General features: G+C 41.7%; 1 protein-coding gene across 1 annotated transcript in view; it reads right to left on the bottom strand.

Annotated features, from left to right (window-relative positions):
* Positions 1-16,574, bottom strand: part of LOC5514364 (mucin-19) — a 59,334-nt gene that overhangs the window by 926 nt on the left and 41,834 nt on the right. Inside the window, exons 29-68 of the mRNA XM_048720504.1 lie at positions 16,428-16,490; positions 15,963-16,016; positions 15,807-15,884; positions 15,651-15,713; positions 15,532-15,567; positions 15,284-15,319; positions 14,609-14,843; positions 14,060-14,265; positions 13,943-13,969; positions 13,770-13,823; positions 10,686-10,748; positions 10,397-10,432; positions 10,125-10,241; positions 9,958-9,990; positions 9,827-9,871; positions 9,612-9,680; positions 9,338-9,400; positions 9,101-9,145; positions 9,003-9,038; positions 8,642-8,686; positions 8,347-8,397; positions 8,075-8,155; positions 7,590-7,625; positions 7,423-7,521; positions 7,026-7,079; positions 5,932-5,985; positions 5,776-5,820; positions 5,319-5,354; positions 5,173-5,196; positions 5,062-5,097; positions 4,193-4,426; positions 4,068-4,112; positions 3,793-3,828; positions 3,668-3,727; positions 3,400-3,558; positions 2,336-2,464; positions 1,749-1,820; positions 1,594-1,653; positions 763-957; positions 81-193 (exon numbers count right to left, since the gene is read on the bottom strand). Of these exons, the coding sequence (XP_048576461.1) occupies positions 81-193; positions 763-957; positions 1,594-1,653; positions 1,749-1,820; positions 2,336-2,464; positions 3,400-3,558; positions 3,668-3,727; positions 3,793-3,828; positions 4,068-4,112; positions 4,193-4,426; positions 5,062-5,097; positions 5,173-5,196; positions 5,319-5,354; positions 5,776-5,820; positions 5,932-5,985; positions 7,026-7,079; positions 7,423-7,521; positions 7,590-7,625; positions 8,075-8,155; positions 8,347-8,397; positions 8,642-8,686; positions 9,003-9,038; positions 9,101-9,145; positions 9,338-9,400; positions 9,612-9,680; positions 9,827-9,871; positions 9,958-9,990; positions 10,125-10,241; positions 10,397-10,432; positions 10,686-10,748; positions 13,770-13,823; positions 13,943-13,969; positions 14,060-14,265; positions 14,609-14,843; positions 15,284-15,319; positions 15,532-15,567; positions 15,651-15,713; positions 15,807-15,884; positions 15,963-16,016; positions 16,428-16,490 (3,023 nt within the window). The remainder of the gene's footprint in view (positions 1-80; positions 194-762; positions 958-1,593; positions 1,654-1,748; positions 1,821-2,335; positions 2,465-3,399; positions 3,559-3,667; positions 3,728-3,792; positions 3,829-4,067; positions 4,113-4,192; positions 4,427-5,061; positions 5,098-5,172; positions 5,197-5,318; positions 5,355-5,775; positions 5,821-5,931; positions 5,986-7,025; positions 7,080-7,422; positions 7,522-7,589; positions 7,626-8,074; positions 8,156-8,346; positions 8,398-8,641; positions 8,687-9,002; positions 9,039-9,100; positions 9,146-9,337; positions 9,401-9,611; positions 9,681-9,826; positions 9,872-9,957; positions 9,991-10,124; positions 10,242-10,396; positions 10,433-10,685; positions 10,749-13,769; positions 13,824-13,942; positions 13,970-14,059; positions 14,266-14,608; positions 14,844-15,283; positions 15,320-15,531; positions 15,568-15,650; positions 15,714-15,806; positions 15,885-15,962; positions 16,017-16,427; positions 16,491-16,574) is intronic.

Here is a 16,574-nt window from a genome sequence, read left to right as displayed (position 1 = left end):
GTGCGCGTTTCCGGTCTCCAGCCCTAACGTTTAAACGAGGTTTAACCGTGATCTCTTGTGCAAATAGCAGTGTTACTCACCACTTCTCATCCTTGATGACGTCACGTCCATCAAAGGTGTATATCGGGATGTCAGGGTTGAAACCATAATTCTTGCTAAACATGTTGCGCCACGATGTGAAAAGTTGATCACCCTGTAGAAGGTCAAGCAATTTTTGTATAATTTCACACACTGTTTGTTAATCATGAATCGTTAAGAACCACAACAGTACCAGAAAACTGGGCTTACCAGTGCCAGGCTCACAGTACCCCAGGCCCCACCGGGCTGATCATGTCATTGCAAGGTAACTGTACCCCAGGCCCCACTCGGTGAACCAGTGCAAGTCTCACTGTACCCCAGGCCCCACTCGGTTAACCAGTGCAAGTCTCACTGTACCCCAGGCCCCACTGGGCTAACCAGTGCAAGTCTCACTGTACCCCAGGCCCCACTGGGCTAACCAGTGCAAGTCTCACTGTACCCCAGGCCCCACTGGGCTAACCAGTGCAAGGCTCACTGTACCCCAGGCCCCACTCGGTTTACCAGTGCCAGGCTCACTGTACCCCAGGCCCCACTCGGTTAACCAGTGCAAGTCTCACTGTACCCCAGGCCCCACTGGGCTAACCAGTGCAAGTCTCACTGTACCCCAGGCCCCACTGGGCTAACCAGTGCCAGGCTCACTGTACCCCAGGCCCCACTCGGTTTACCAGTGCCAGGCACACTAACCTTGAGGTTCACCACGGGAAGGTCCCTTTCCTCCCTAGGCACCACACTGTAGAGGTGCTGGTGGCGATTGGACAGGAAGGCCCTGAACGTCCCTTTTAATCCTGCTTGTCTGGACTGCCGCCAGCACTGGTGATCGACGCCGGCCAGGCTACCAAGCTCCCCCGTGACTGGTGCATTAAGAGCAACTAAACGGAGCTGAGAAAACATATGACACAGTAAATACAACGTGGCTACTTTATTAATCTGGTCATCAACTACTCATTCATACTCAATTCATGTTCAATCTATTTTGAAGCAATATTAAAGCGACTGTTGACACCAAGTTAGCCATTAGGCGACTAAAGGATCATGTGGTTTTTTGCGTTCTCTGGCTTTGAGCGGCAAAATAATAACAATAAAATGAAAGAAGTGCTTATATGTCAGTAAGGGATTATTTTCATTTAAAGATTTTATTTCTTCGTCGTTCTCTGGCGTGACGGGGGTAGCCATTTCCGTGTTTATTTTTGTTTGAATTTGCCACTCAAAAAGTCACGCGATCAGGTATTGCAAGCCACAAGTTTGAGAATGCATTTTGTATGACATGGATATTATGTCTGGGAGGCTTCCGTCGTGTTCTGTACCCTGGTTCCAGAGCCTCGTGGCTCTGGAACCAGGGTACGTGTTCTGAGAAATGCTTTACGTGCCCAGTAAAGCATTTCTCTCCCACGCTGGTTGGCTAGTGAATTTCATGTCACCTTTATTGTGTCAGTTTTATTGTGCCGATGCCAAGCTGCTTTACTCTCGAGCTACCAGTTATTCGCTTTTTCAAAAGACAACATAAAACATACTTACATATCGGCCTGTAAGCTTTATTCCTGCGGGTGGGAGTATAATGGCGTTTCGGGGTACCACCTAGCATAATACACATCATTAGTTGAGTGGGTCAATGCTAATATTGTACCAATAAGCATGTAATCTGCACATTGTGTTTAAGTATTATCAATTACCTTGGTAGGCGTGGGGCGTGTAGTTGGAGTATATTGATTCCCATCTATGCCCCCCACAGCAAAGGGGCCAACCTAAAAAAACCGCGTCATCAGAACACATCATATTGCCAATTATACGGTTTATCTCTCTTCTCCTTCCCATCGTCCCTTCCCCACCCCTGTGCTCTTTCCTTTTATAACTTAGAGCCTTGGCTAATCAGGGACACGACATCTTTCCGATCGCGTATTTCCGTAAAATTTCCCCGATTACCTACCGTGGGTTTCCCAGTGTTTTGTTAGAGGTATAACAACAATAGTCGCCTGGGATAGAAATTGGGGCAAACCAGTGTCCTCCATACACCCTCCGATCGCCTCGGGACGTGGAAAGATTGTTTTATAAACTGTCTATATATTCCAAGTAAACCGTCAAGATTGGCCGTGCACTGTTCATAAGATCGTGTGACTATATGGGAACACTATTGAAATGTCAGAGGAAACGTATGCCCGCTCTAATTTGGACCCCACCTATTTAACACTTGGTTCGTCATTCTTGATGGATAAGTTTAACCTGAAGATGTTACAGAACATAATATTTCTCTGATACTTACTATCACAAGTCTCCAGCCAGAGTTAGTGTCCACATACAGGCGTTGTTCCGAAAGGACGAACGCAATAGTGCCGTCCTTAGTCCTTGGCGAGCTGTCAATCATGAGCTGTTTTGATGCGAAGGTGACAACCTTAACAGAGACATGGCTTGGTGTTAATGCCGTACACAAATGTCAAAGAAGATTGCACTCAGAGAAGCCACGTGTCGTAGACTTCAGTGCTTCATTAAAACACATAATTCTAGTTTATGTGACTGTAATTATTCACATGGCTCTCATTGATCAGGAGTAAGCCATTTTAGGGAACTTAAGCAAACACGTTTCTGAACGACAGACGGCAACCGGAAGTTTAACTTTTTCCATCTTTGTAACGTTTTCGCTCAATTTCAATGAAAGAAGACGTTTCTATTCTACCACGCAGTCTAAAATATGGAACCTTCTAGCTTTGCGATAGCGTTAAACATGAAGATTATCTACTTCCGGTTGCCATCTGTCGTCCAGAAACGTGCTTGCAGTTCCCTATTCGTTCCCCTAGAACGCCTACGGTTTACTACACATGGATTCTCGAGTGCCATCTCATTTGAAACAGTTGAAACAGGCCTAGGTGTATACCTAAAAAACATTCGAAAAACTAGGGAAAACACTAGTATGAAAACAGTTGATTGAGAAAAAAACCGTACCTAAACCATAGAAAATGAAATTGCTAAGAACAGATAAATATCAAATTTAAAGTACAGTTTTTATTTTTTTACATTATTTGAAATGGATTGCAAGGGATTGTGTGGAAAAGTTGTCATTCGTTCTCCTCTCGTTCATCGCCATATAATAGGATCGCATGGTAGTATGTTCAATAATTTTTGGCCTTTAAGCGTTTAGTGGTCTCACGCAAACTAACAGTGAATCTTGTTTTTATTTTTCTTTCGTGGCAGCTATTTTGAAAAGGCCTCAGGAACCCTCACTTTCCACTACCACAGGCATTCACCCCAAAAAAAACCATTTAGACGAAGGACAATTTATGTTTAATATACCTATACCTAATGAGGCAAGTTTTTTGTGCCAATGCTTACCCCCATTTCTAGTGGAGTCATTCCATCAATGTTCTGAGCATCAACAACATCACGCCCAGGAGGTCCTGGCGGACCGGGTGGCCCCTGTGGACCCGGGGGACCGGGTATTTGGCTTGCTTGACCAGGGGGGCCTTGCGGCCCAGGAGGACCAGAAATATTCTGAAAAGAAAGACAGATTTCATTGAGACATTTAAATAAATGCATATAGGATATAAGATATAAGCGTCCTACTACTGACTGTTTTTGAGAAAGGCAAAATATATGCTACCTTTGAACGACCAGGGGGTCCCGGTGGGCCGGCGATGGTCGAGGGTCTGCCAGGAACTCCCTGTGGTATGGAAACAAGTTTAAATAACTGCTCTATAGGAATAATCTACTGACCAGGTACCATACCTGTCTACCTGGACGTCCAATCTCTCCCTTTTCTCCCTGGAAAATAAGACCAATTTTACACGTAAGACAGTGTAACTTTAAAAAAAGGAGTGCTATCAATCAATTTCAGTCTTCTCCTGTCAATCTATTTTCCTTTTTGTACAGGTTAACAACAACAGCAACAGCAATTAAAACATAGCGCTAGAAACCAAATTTGGTACCATTTTATCCAGGTCAATAGCAATAACAATGACAACAAGAAAATAGTGTTACCATAAAGTGATCACAATAAGTACCTTTTCTCCGATCTTTCCAGGTATTCCAGGAGCACCGATACTTCCCTAGAGAGAGAGAGAGAATTACAATCATGCAACGATTGCATTACCATAACAGAAGAATACCCCAATAGGCACTACTTTACCTTCTGCCCTTCAGGGCCTTGAAGACCACGCAGGCCTGCTTGTCCAGGAAGCCCAGGAAACCCGGGATCGCCTTTCCCCCCCTTCTCGCCTTGGGACCCTGCCATGCCCGGTTGTCCTATGGGACCACGAGGGCCTGTGCTGCCTTGAGATCCAGGGGCCCCAGTGTTGCCCTTCTCCCCTCGTGGTCCTTGGGCTCCCCTTTCGCCTTTGCCGCCGTTGTTACCGGGAAAACCCTATCGACGATGGAACGCAAACATTATAAGCATGTAGATGGTTCTTAGAGCTAATGAGAGGATAAAGAAGGAAGTGTCAAATTCACACCTCCAGCACTCCTTGCTAAAAAAAATCCCGAGGAATGCTTTGAAAAAGCAATATTTTGCAGAATAACATGTTTTTGTGACGACATAAGTACAATGACAAGATTTGATCGGTCCCCGGCACACATAGAACCTCTGCGATATAACAGGCCGGGTGCTTCATGTAATATAGTGTTTTGTTGTGGTTTTGTGGTGGTACCAACGACAACAAAAGAAAGTGTACAAAAATCTATTCTAGTATTATCTGTCACGAGCTCCCATATGATCTTGCCCTTGAGGACTGTAGCTTACAACGGTTGATGAGCACCGCGTTACAGCGTGCTGTAATACCATCCCAAGTATCCATTTCGCAACGTATAAATATGTATAGGTTCCAATAAGTGAGGACCACCCATGTATTTACACCTGGAGACTACGATCAAGGTTAATAGAAGAGCAAAGAATAAGCAGAAAACGCGAACTGAACGAAATCGGCTCAGTATTCAGCTAAAAAAGCTTTTAAGTAATTAATGAGGGACATAAAGGCATTAAGAAAATGTTTGTCTACTTACATCTCTTCCTGGGACGCCTTGAGAACCCTTGGCTCCCTACGAAATCAACAATCGCTGTCAACAAAGATATTCCCTTGCAGTCTAAGCATATAATCTCTTAAGAATATGTACCTTTTGTGCGAGGCCTGGTAATCCCTGGAAGATAACGACAGTTGAAGAAATCATCACTTACTCAACATGTTTTCAAACACATGCAAATTAATAGTAACACGTACAAATAATATTAATGTTCATCAGGTGCGGTATAAATGTCTTACCCTTTCTCCTTTGTCCCCTTTGGCCGCTAGGAGAGTCTAAGAGAAATGAGAGAAAGGACACAGAGAATGAGAAGAACAACATTAGCAACCACAACATTCGACACGACAACGAAAACCACTACACTCGGCACGATAACAACCTAAACCACAACATTTAACACAACAACGGCAACAACAACCACTACATTCGACACGACAAAAACCACTACATTCGACACGATATCAAAAACTACAACATTCGACACAACAACTAAAACCAAAACACTGGACACGACAACAACAACCACAACACTCGACAACAACAACTACAACCAATAATATCCACTACACTCACTAACGACAACAACAACCACCAATAATAAGCAAGAGCAACAACCATGAGCAGCAACAAAACAGAAACAGCAACAACAAAAATACAAATAACAACATCAACATCAAGCAACCATCATCATGTTACCTGATTATCGATACGTCCCGGAGGGCCGGGCGGGCCCACTTCACCCTAGTAGATAAAAAAACAACATAGAAATAATATCATCAAGCATAATTAATCTCGACAATCTTATGCTTTAGAACCTTATCTAACTTCAATTTCAAGCTGAACGGAAATTACCTTCATTCCTTTATTGCCCTTAAACCCCCGAATCCCGACAGGTCCAACGTCACCCTGGAAGAACCACACAATAAAATCATGATTTTTCTGTGTTTTTATCTTGGCTCGTGGATGTGTCATTAAAATGTGTAAATTTAACCCCAGAGTAATTAAATAGCTCGAGGATGCTCATTAAAAATATATTAAAAAAAACCTTGAAGGTTTGAGTATTTCTGCTTCTCGATATTCGCATTTTGAATAGGGTATACCAGTGTGCAATCGAGGAACTAATGGCCATTGTACAAAATCGTGGCTTCTTTAGTATCTCTTCGCAGTGCACATGCACAAGGGTTTTCCGTTATGCCGGACAGACCGCTTTAAGGGCGATTGTGCACCCCCCTGGGCTCATCCCTGCTACGCCCCTGTTGTGAAGTATGAAAACAAGGAAGCAGTAGACGTCAACAAGGAAGCAGTAGACGTCAACAAGGAAGCAGTAGACGTCAACAAGGAAGCAGTAGACGTCAACAAGGAAGCAGTAGACGTCAACAAGGAAGCAGTAGACGTCAACAAGGAAGCAGTAGACGTCAACAAGGAAGCAGTAGACGTCAACAAGGAAGCAGTAGACGTCAACTAGGAAGCAGTAGACGACAACAAGGAAGCAGTAGACGTCAACAAGGAAGCAGTAGACGTCAACAAGGAAGCAGTAGACGTCAACAAGGAAGCAGTAGACGTCAACAAGGAAGCAGTAGACGTCAACAAGGAAGCAGTAGACGTCAACAAGGAAGCAGTAGACGTCAACAAGGAAGCAGTAGACGTCAACAAGGAAGCAGTAGACGTCAACAAGGAAGCAGTAGACGTCAACAAGGAAGCAGTAGACGTCAACAAGGAAGCAGTAGACGTCAACAAGGAAGCAGTAGACGTCAACAAGGAAGCAGTAGACGTCAACAAGGAAGCAGTAGACGACAACAAGGAAGCAGTAGACGACAACAAGGTAGCAGTAGACGTCAACAAGGAAGCAGTAGACGACAACAAGGAAGCAATAGACGACAACAAGGAAGCAGTAGACGACAACAAGGAAGCAGTAGACGTCAACAAGGAAGCAGTAGACGTCTTACCTTGTCTCCTTTGGCACCAGCTGCGCCTACATCACCTGTCTCGCCGCGATCTCCCTGCACAAAGTACGAATGTAATATAATAATTGAATTATTATATACATAGTTTTAGCGCTTTATAAATATATTATTACTATTAATATTGCTATTGCTGTTGCTATTGCTATTGTTATTGTTATATAAGACTCTTCCTGCGATCAAGTGCAATCATATGGATACCAGCCCTTAGCGAGAGACCTAAAAACTTTGCCCTGTGGTGGTTTATTGCCAGCTTAGTGAAATTTGAAGATGAGAAAAAAAAAACAAGGATGGAAAACGTAATTACATATTGCGATTAGGAAGGGGCTTACACGGTCAGCTCAGAGTCATTTCTTCTTCTGCTACTCAGTGACATTGTTACCTTGGATCCCGGGTCGCCAGGAGAGCCTGTAGGTCCATCCTTGCCGGGACTTCCATCCAGACCAGGGGTTCCAGATTCCCCCTTGACTCCAGTAGTTCCCTATAACAAATCATGTGGCATTAACACAGTGATAAACATGAATGTGGTTAACCAAGGGTTCAACGAACCTGGGCTCCAGTCAAGCCAATATCTCCCTTCTCTCCCTGAAATTAGACAAACGTTCAGATATACATATCATAGTATTGCCTGTTAGCGAAAATAAGGCGATGAGAATAGTACAAGGGCTTATTGTATGTAATCTCCTTCCGGGTTATCGGCTTGGCGTTTCTTTGGTTGCTTTGTCGTCCAACCCAAATTTTACCAGCAACACAAAAGTTAACACTTCATGGGTTTGATCATAACCATCAAACAGACATGTAGACTTTCTCGTGCAAACACCTGGACTAGAGTATCTTTTAGGAGGAGGAGGATACGAGTGGTCGCAGATTATTCCAGACAAATATAATTTTTGACAAAGATTATTCCAGACACAGGCTTTTCAGACCACCAGACAAATATTATTCCAGACACAGGCTGTTCAGACCACCAGGCACATATTATTCCAGACACAGGTTATTAAGACCATCAGACACATATCATTCCACATACATACCTTCGCTCCAGTCGCCCCAGACTCGCCTTTTTTGCCGGGGGAGCCTACAGGACCCGAACTCCCCTTTCTCCCAGGGTCACCCTACGAATGGAAATTTAGAGGTCAAACGCCATGCAATGATACTGGTGCTATTGAAAAGTATTCTTAACATACTTTACTATGCTTATGTTCTATCTAAAATTAAAAGCATAATCACGAGGGTCTTTTTAAAATTAATCGGTTTAATGTAATCTAAAGCTCAAGAGTAGATGTTTGGACACAAAGTATCTCACCTTCTCTCCTTTTTGCTGTATGACTTGAGCGCCAGTCGCTCCTTTCTTTTCCTTGTAATGATAGAAAAACTATATGAGGAAGTCTTTAATGGCCCAGGCCAAGAGCGTAATATTGTCAAGCAAGTTCATGATCACTAACGTACAACCCTTTGAACATGCTCACTTGAAGGCCCAGTGGTATTTGAATGCTACACAATAGGAATGTCTGCGGTAACGTTAAGTTAAGGGTTATCGAGCAGGCTTTGGTGGCGTAAGGCCTTAGGTGATTACAACATCGCTTTAACATAAGTCTTACCGTTACCGGTCCAGGTGGGCCAGGGGGTCCTGTGATGCTGTCACCCTTTTTAAGTAAAAATAAAGGATGATAAACCATTCTATTGTTCTTTTGCAATCAAATTATAACTTTCAAGGGAAATTTTTGAAAACTCAAGAACAGGTCACAAATTCAGCTTATGCGAAAAAAACAGTTTCCGTCAGGCTAAAAATTTATTTAAATCTTTAAATTGTGAAAAGTAAATCAACCAAATTATTTTAGATAATCCTGTATTAGCTTGGCAGGAGTAAACAATTCATTTTCATAGTATTAAGCTATCACTTGCGAGGTGCCACTGATCAAGCTATTTTCGAGAGTACCTTACTCTGACCCTAAACCTTACCTTTTCTCCTTTGGATCCCAGCTCGCCTTTGTTTCCCTGGGGGATATCAAGATTAGTACCAATAACGACAAGAGATCGCACATCACTATTTAGATTACCTTTGTCCCAGCTGGTCCTATAGGCCCAATAGCACCTTTCTCACCCTGCAATGGAAAAAATTGGAATGATTATTATTATTTGATGTGGATGCTAGATTTGCTGCTCCCATGACTGCGCATGGTTATGTTTGTGGTGTCAATCATGATGCGATAGTAACGACTATATCCATGATGATAATAAGTGTTATGACGATGATACATATATAAGTACCATGGCCTCGACGGTCCCCTACTGACCTTATCTCCTGTGGCGCCCTTGGGACCTGTCAAACCCGGTACACCTTTTGGTCCTATGACAGACTGTTAGAACACATCAATCAACAATAGAACGCCTATCAAAAGTATGTAGGAAATACTAGAGCATGATTAGAGGGAAAAAAACATCAATAAACAATAACAGAACGCCTTGTATCAAACGTATCTTGAAAATACGAAGTAATAACACATCAATCAACCCAAGAACTCCCATGAACTCTCATGTTTCTAGGGAACACGAGGGAGCGCGACTCGCCTTGCCAGGTAAACCAGGGGGTCCTCGTACTCCAGTCGTACCAACAGATCCTTTCTCTCCAGGCAAACCCTTATATGAAAAAATATCGTTAACTAATTGAATTTTCAAACCCATGGAAATAGAACAAACACATGGAAATAGAACAATCATATAACCATTCATTGATAAATACGTAAATATCTAAATAGTTAACAGCAAATTCAAATAACAAATACCTTCTTCCCTGGCAGACCAGGAGGTCCAGCATCGCCTTTACTGCCCTGGTATTAGACAATAGCAACAAACATAATTTCTCTGGATAGAGTTGATAAAAATACAATGAATAGACTATGATGTTAAGTCTTACGTTTCCAGCAGGTCCAGGTTCACCAGGGACCCCCTGTAAAGGATTATAAGTAATCAGTGGAGAAAGCTAAGCAATGTTCCCATATATTCCTCACAGTTGTATGCTCACTCCATTTTTGGTATTAATAATTTTTTTGTTTAAAAACTTGTTTCAAGTCTTGTCGTTACCTTGATATAAGTTATTGGTCCAGGTGGACCAGTCCGTCCTTGCGGCCCACGTGGTCCAGATGGTCCCACCAAACCTTGTTCTCCACGTTCGCCTTTCGCGCCAACTCCCTCTGAACCCTGCGACACGTGAATAATCACATTCGCATTATTGATCAGCTAAAAAGGGTGGAGGGCTGATAGTAATCACATGATTTGGGAAAAGCAGTAAAACAGCATTACTAAGGCTCTTTCTCTCAGCCCGTGTCACATTAAAGAAGCGGGTGGTCTTTTACCTTATCTCCTTTCATTCCACGCTCTCCTTCCTTACCCTATGGAACAGAAAATATTGAGTAAAAGTATAACAACAACGAGTGCATTATCTATACCATCTGCCAAAGCCGCGAGGAAACAAGTCCCACCAAAGGGCTGCAATACGTTTTAGTGGTAATAATCAAGTATTATCTCAAGTGAATGGAAAAATGCTATGAATATCCTGTCTCCGATATTCAACAAGCATGAGCTGTCACTGCACCTGTCACTAAACAGTGACAAACAAAGTAAAATGACCGCCGGAAAATTTACCTTATTTCCTTTCTGTCCAACCATTCCAGGGTCACCCTTAAGTCCTTGAGGACCTATAGCACCCTATGACATGAAGATGGATGATATTAAGGTATTACATAAGAAAGACCTATAACAACCTATGGTTATGGTATTTCATAAGACCTATAGAACCCTATGAAGATGATATTACATGGGATCTATGGAACCCTATGAAGATGATATTACATGGGACCTATAGAACCCTATGAAGATGGTAATACTTGGGACTTATAGAACCTCATGAAGATGATATTACATGGGACTTATAGAACCCTATGAAGATGGTATTACATGGGACCTATAGAACCCTATGAAGATGGTATTACATGGGACCTATAGAACCCTAAGAAGATGGAATTACATAAGTCCTATAGAACCTCATGAAGATGGTATTACATGGGACCTATAGAACCCTATGAAGATGGTATTACATGGGACCTATAGAACCCTATGAAGATGGTATTACATGGGACCTATAGAACCCTATGAAGATGATATTACATGGAACCAATGGAACGCTATGAAGATGGTTTACATGAGACCTATGGAACGCTATTAAGATGGTATTACATGGGACCTATAGAACCCTATGAAGATGGTATTACATGGGACCTATAGAACCCTATAAAGATGGTATTACATGGGACCTATAGAACCCTAAGAAGATGGAATTACATAAGTCCTATAGAACCTCATGAAGATGGTATTACATGGGACCTATAGAACCCTATGAAGATGGAATTACATGGGACCTATAGAACCCTATGAAGATGGTGTTACATGGGACCTATAGAACCCTTGAAGATGGTATTACATGGGACCTATAGAACCCTATGAAGATGGTATTACATGGGACCTATAGAACCCTATGAAGACGGTGTTACATGGGACCTATAGAACCCTATGAAGATGGTATTACATGGGACCTATAGAACCCTCTGAAGATGGTGTTACATGGGACCTATAGAACCCTATGAAGATGAAATTACATGGGACCTATAGAACCCTATGAAGATGGTATTACATGGGACCAATGGAACCCTATGAAAATGGTATTACATGGGACCTATAGAACCCTATAAAGATGGTATTACATGGGACCTATAGAACCCTATGAAGATGATATTACAAGGGACCTATAGAACCCTATGAAGATGGTATTATATGGGACCTATAGAACCCTATGAAGATGATATTACAAGGGACCTATAGAACCCTATGAAGATGGTATTATATGGGACCTATAGAACCCTATAAAGATGGTATTACATGGGACCTATAGAACCCTAAGAAGATGGAATTACATAAGTCCTATAGAACCTCATGAAGATGGCATTACATGGAACCTATAGAACCCTATGAAGATGGTATTAGATGGGAGCTATAGAACCCTAAAAAGATGATATTACATGGGACCTATAGAACCCTATGAGGGTGGTATTACATGGGACCTATAGAACCCTATGAAGATGGTATTACATGGGCCCTATAGAACCTCATGAAGATGGTATTACATGGGACCTATAGAACCCTATGAATATGGTATTACATAAGACCTATAGAACCTCATGAAGATGGTATTACATGGGACCTATAGAACCCTATTAAGAGGGTATTACATACGACCTATAGAACCCTATGAAGATGGTATTACATGGGACCTATAGAACCCTATGAAGATGGTATTACTTGGGACTTATAGAACCCTATGAAGGTGGTATTACATAAGACCTATAGAACCCTATGAAGATGGTATTACATAAGTCCTATAGAACCTCATGAAGATGGTATTACATGGGACCTATAGAACCCTATGAAGATGGTATTACATAAGACCTATAGAACCCTATGAAGATGGTATTACATAAGACCTATAGAACCCTATGAAGATGGTATTACATGGGACCTATAGAACCCTATGAAGATGGTAATACTTGGGACTTATAGAACCTTATGAAGATGGTATTACATGGGACCTATAGCACCCTATAAAGATGGTATTACATGGGACATATAGCACGCTATAAAGATGGTATTACATAAGACCTATAGAACCCTATGAAGATGGTATTACATGGGCCCTATAGAACCTCATGAAGATGGTATTACATGGGACCTATAGAACCCTATGAAGATGGTATTACATAAGACCTATAGAACCCTATGAAGATGGTATTACATGGGACCTATAGAACCCTATGAAGATGGTAATACTTGGGACTTATAGAACCTTATGAAGATGGTATTACATGGGACCTATAGCACCCTATAAAGATGGTATTACATGGGACATATAGCACGCTATAAAGATGGTATTACATGGGACCTATAGAACCCTATGAAGATGGTATTACATGGGCCCTATAGAACCCTATGAAGATGGTATTACATAAGACCTATAGAACCTCATGAAGATGGTATTACATGGGACCTATAGAACCCTATAAAGAGGGTATTACATACGACCTATAGAACCCTATGAAGATGATATTACATAAGACCTATAGAACCCTATGAAGATGGTATTACATGGGACCTATGGAACCCTAAGAAGAGGGTTTTACATAAGTCTTATAGAACCTCATGAAGATGGTATTACATGGGACCTATAGAACCTTATGAAGATGGTATTACATAAGACCTATAGAACCTCATGAAGATGGTATTACATGGGACCTATAGAACCCTATGAAGATGGTATTACATAAGACCTATAGAACCTCATGAAGATGGTATTACATGGGACCTATAGAACCCTATGAAGATGGTATTACATGGGACCTATAGAAATGAGCCCTATGAAGATGGTATTACATGGGACCTATAGAAATGAATCCTACAAAGATGGTATTACATAACACCTATATATTGCACCCTATGAAGATGGTATTACATAAGACATATATATAGCACCATATGAAGATGGTATTACATAAGACATATATATAGCACCCTATGAAGATGGTATTACATAAGACCCATAGAACCCTATTAAATGGATGATATGGAAGTATTGCATTAGACCAAGATAAAAAAAGGTTATAAACTGAGGGTGGTTCTTACCTGGCTACCCTGGATACCATTAATTCCACGAGGGCCCACAGGTCCTGCATCACCCTGAAAGTGTACAAATCAAACCTCAGGGAACATAAACCGTTAAAATCGATTGTGCAAGATCGAAGGAATAAATCCCAGATAATCTACAGCATACAATAAATAAATCATTCGAGTAATACCTTCTCTCCCCTGATACCATCCTTTCCCTAAAAATAAACCAAACAAATAGATACTGTTAAGGTTAGAGCTGCAGTTCGCGAACACTTAAATATTTTTTCCTTATAGACGTGACCTACCGGGGGTCCATCAATACCAGAAAGGCCACGTTTGCCTGGACTTCCTTTGAGTCCAGGAAAACCCGGAGGTCCTGCCGTACCATTTCTGCCAGGTATACCAGGAGCGCCAGTTTGTCCTGGGGATCCTGCTAGTCCTGGTGGACCTATGAGACCGATCTCACCCTTCAGACCAGGAAATCCTGGAACACCAGGTTCACCCTTGACACCTTCAACACAGAAACGAGTAACTGAAAGATCAGGAGTATTTTATTCTATAAACATGGACCATAATTCCCCTTATCGAGTATAATAAATAACATAAGAGAAAATAGTCAATATGGTTTTTATGGACCTTCCCGTCCATTAAATGCACGTTATCATAATCATATTGTTAATGCGAAAAATAGATCAAATGAAACTTAACCAAGTGATCAAACAAGACCAATGGAGTTGATGAGTAGCCATTTTCAATTATTCCATACAAAATGCCCCACCATCCCACATGGCTCACTTATTGGAGCAAATTAAAACAGTCGCGAGTTGAAAGTCTTCATATGTATGGTGTTTTACCTTTGGTGAACGGATTGACGTTAGTTGATTCGGCAGGTTCACCCTTCTCTCCTTTCAGTCCAGGAAATCCTCGTGTTCCCACAGGTCCCGCGACAGTACTGGCAGGTCCAGGTGGTCCAGGTGGGCCACGTAAGGATTCGAGAAGGCTATTACTTAGTCCGCCATTTACAATCGAGTCATTCCAGGAAGTACCAGGCGCTCCAGGTGGTCCTGGAGGACCAGAAATACTTCGACCCTGCAAATAGAAAGATCGGTGACTAAGATCCACGGAATATAAGATTGGACGGCGTAGGTGGGGACGAGTGTAGGTGAGAGAGCAAAAAGGTGAAGAGTAGAAAGGAGGAGAAGGGTAGATGACGAGAACAGCTATTATGAAAGAGAAAGCAGAGGCACAAAGATGGTTACATGAGAAAATGGATATCTTAAAAACAGCTTTTATAGTGCGATTAGCGCTTCTGTGACCATTTTGACAGTTTTTAGAAGTAGGCCAATGAGGACCCGAGAAACATGTTGTATGAACAAGAACTTAGCGAGCAAACCAGCGAGGCAAAGAAACCCTTCAGTCACAAAGTTATGAAGTTTGTGTCAATCAAATCTACTCTCGCATGCGATTGGCTAACTGAGCACGGCAGTGCGCGTCGCACTTAAAACTAATATTGGTTTTGTGGGAGTTACCTGCTCGCCTTTGGGTCCTGTTGGGCCAGGTTTTCCCTAGATGACAGCAAAATAGAAAATTTAAACGCAATTTACCACAATTTGATGGCTGTAATAACAACGTTTACAAAGGTTTATCAAATATCCCAACGACTTGAACTAGAATGAATGTATAATTCATTTTGATATGAAATAAGTATTTGGAGGGCAGTATTTATAAAGAAACATGTAGGCTTAACAGAACGATTTCACAAATACATAGACCTTACTTGTTGTCCTTTAGAACCAGGGAGGCCAGGCAAGCCCTGAAAAAAAGTTGAGTTATCATCAATATCACTTTATCGAAATGTAACTCCCTTATTCATCCCATCACATTTTTGACAGTTACCATTTTCCCCTTCGAGCCAGCAGAGCCAGGTTCACCTTTCTTGCCTTTAAGCCCTTCAACAGACTAAACAAATATAGGACAGGGTTAAAAAGATAGAAGGCAAGGTAATATTATAACTGATATTATATATATTATAACTGTGCCAATACTGCTAACCTTTCCGGGTTTCCCTGGAAGTCCAGTCTTTCCTCTTAATCCTGGAAATCCAACCATTCCAGGAAATCCTTTATCTCCCTATAGAAATAGCGATTATCGAAGTTAAAAAAAGTCGTTAAAATTAAATTAACATGATTTTTTCACTTTTTGACAGACCTTAGATCCAGGAATACCAGCTTGCCCTGTGTTTCCTTTCACACCGGTGTTTCCCTTGTGAGCAGAAGGAAAAGTAAAATAACAAAGTTGGGCTAGTTAGGCGATGGAAACAGCCTTTAGGGACCCAGGTTGGCGTTATTTACAAGATATAATAATTATCTGAAAAGATACTTTTTTCTTTGTCTCGTAAAATTTGACCGTCAACAATGCCAAAGGGATTTCAGTTAAGGCGATGAAAATGTTTGCCTTGCAAAGCCTATATATAGCTTGGTGAATGAAAATCGTGACCCCGTATATTTTATATTTCGAGGAGAATGGGGAATGGGGTGTGGGAAGGAAGAAGTGGTTACTCTCCATCATTCTAAACGTGTTAGCTTAATATACTTAAAAAACTTCAAGACCCTAGGAGCCTCTCTCTCGTTACGCCCCTACAAAAAGACAGAATGGTGGGATTTTCATTCAAACCTTTATCCCCTTAAGACCTGGAGGTCCTTGTGGTCCTTGCTCGCCCTTCAAAACACGGATAACCTAGAAACAAACAAAACACATGGGGTTTCGCCCAGGTATCAAGATGCTTTGCCGACTTAATTTGATTTGTTTTGATTTATTGAT

The sequence above is a fragment of the Nematostella vectensis genome, chromosome 2, assembly GCF_932526225.1.
Source record: "Nematostella vectensis chromosome 2, jaNemVect1.1, whole genome shotgun sequence".
NCBI classification, from domain to species: domain Eukaryota; kingdom Metazoa; phylum Cnidaria; class Anthozoa; order Actiniaria; family Edwardsiidae; genus Nematostella; species Nematostella vectensis.
The sequence above is the reverse complement of the archived record's forward strand: the minus strand, read 5'-3'. Positions and strand labels throughout refer to the sequence as shown.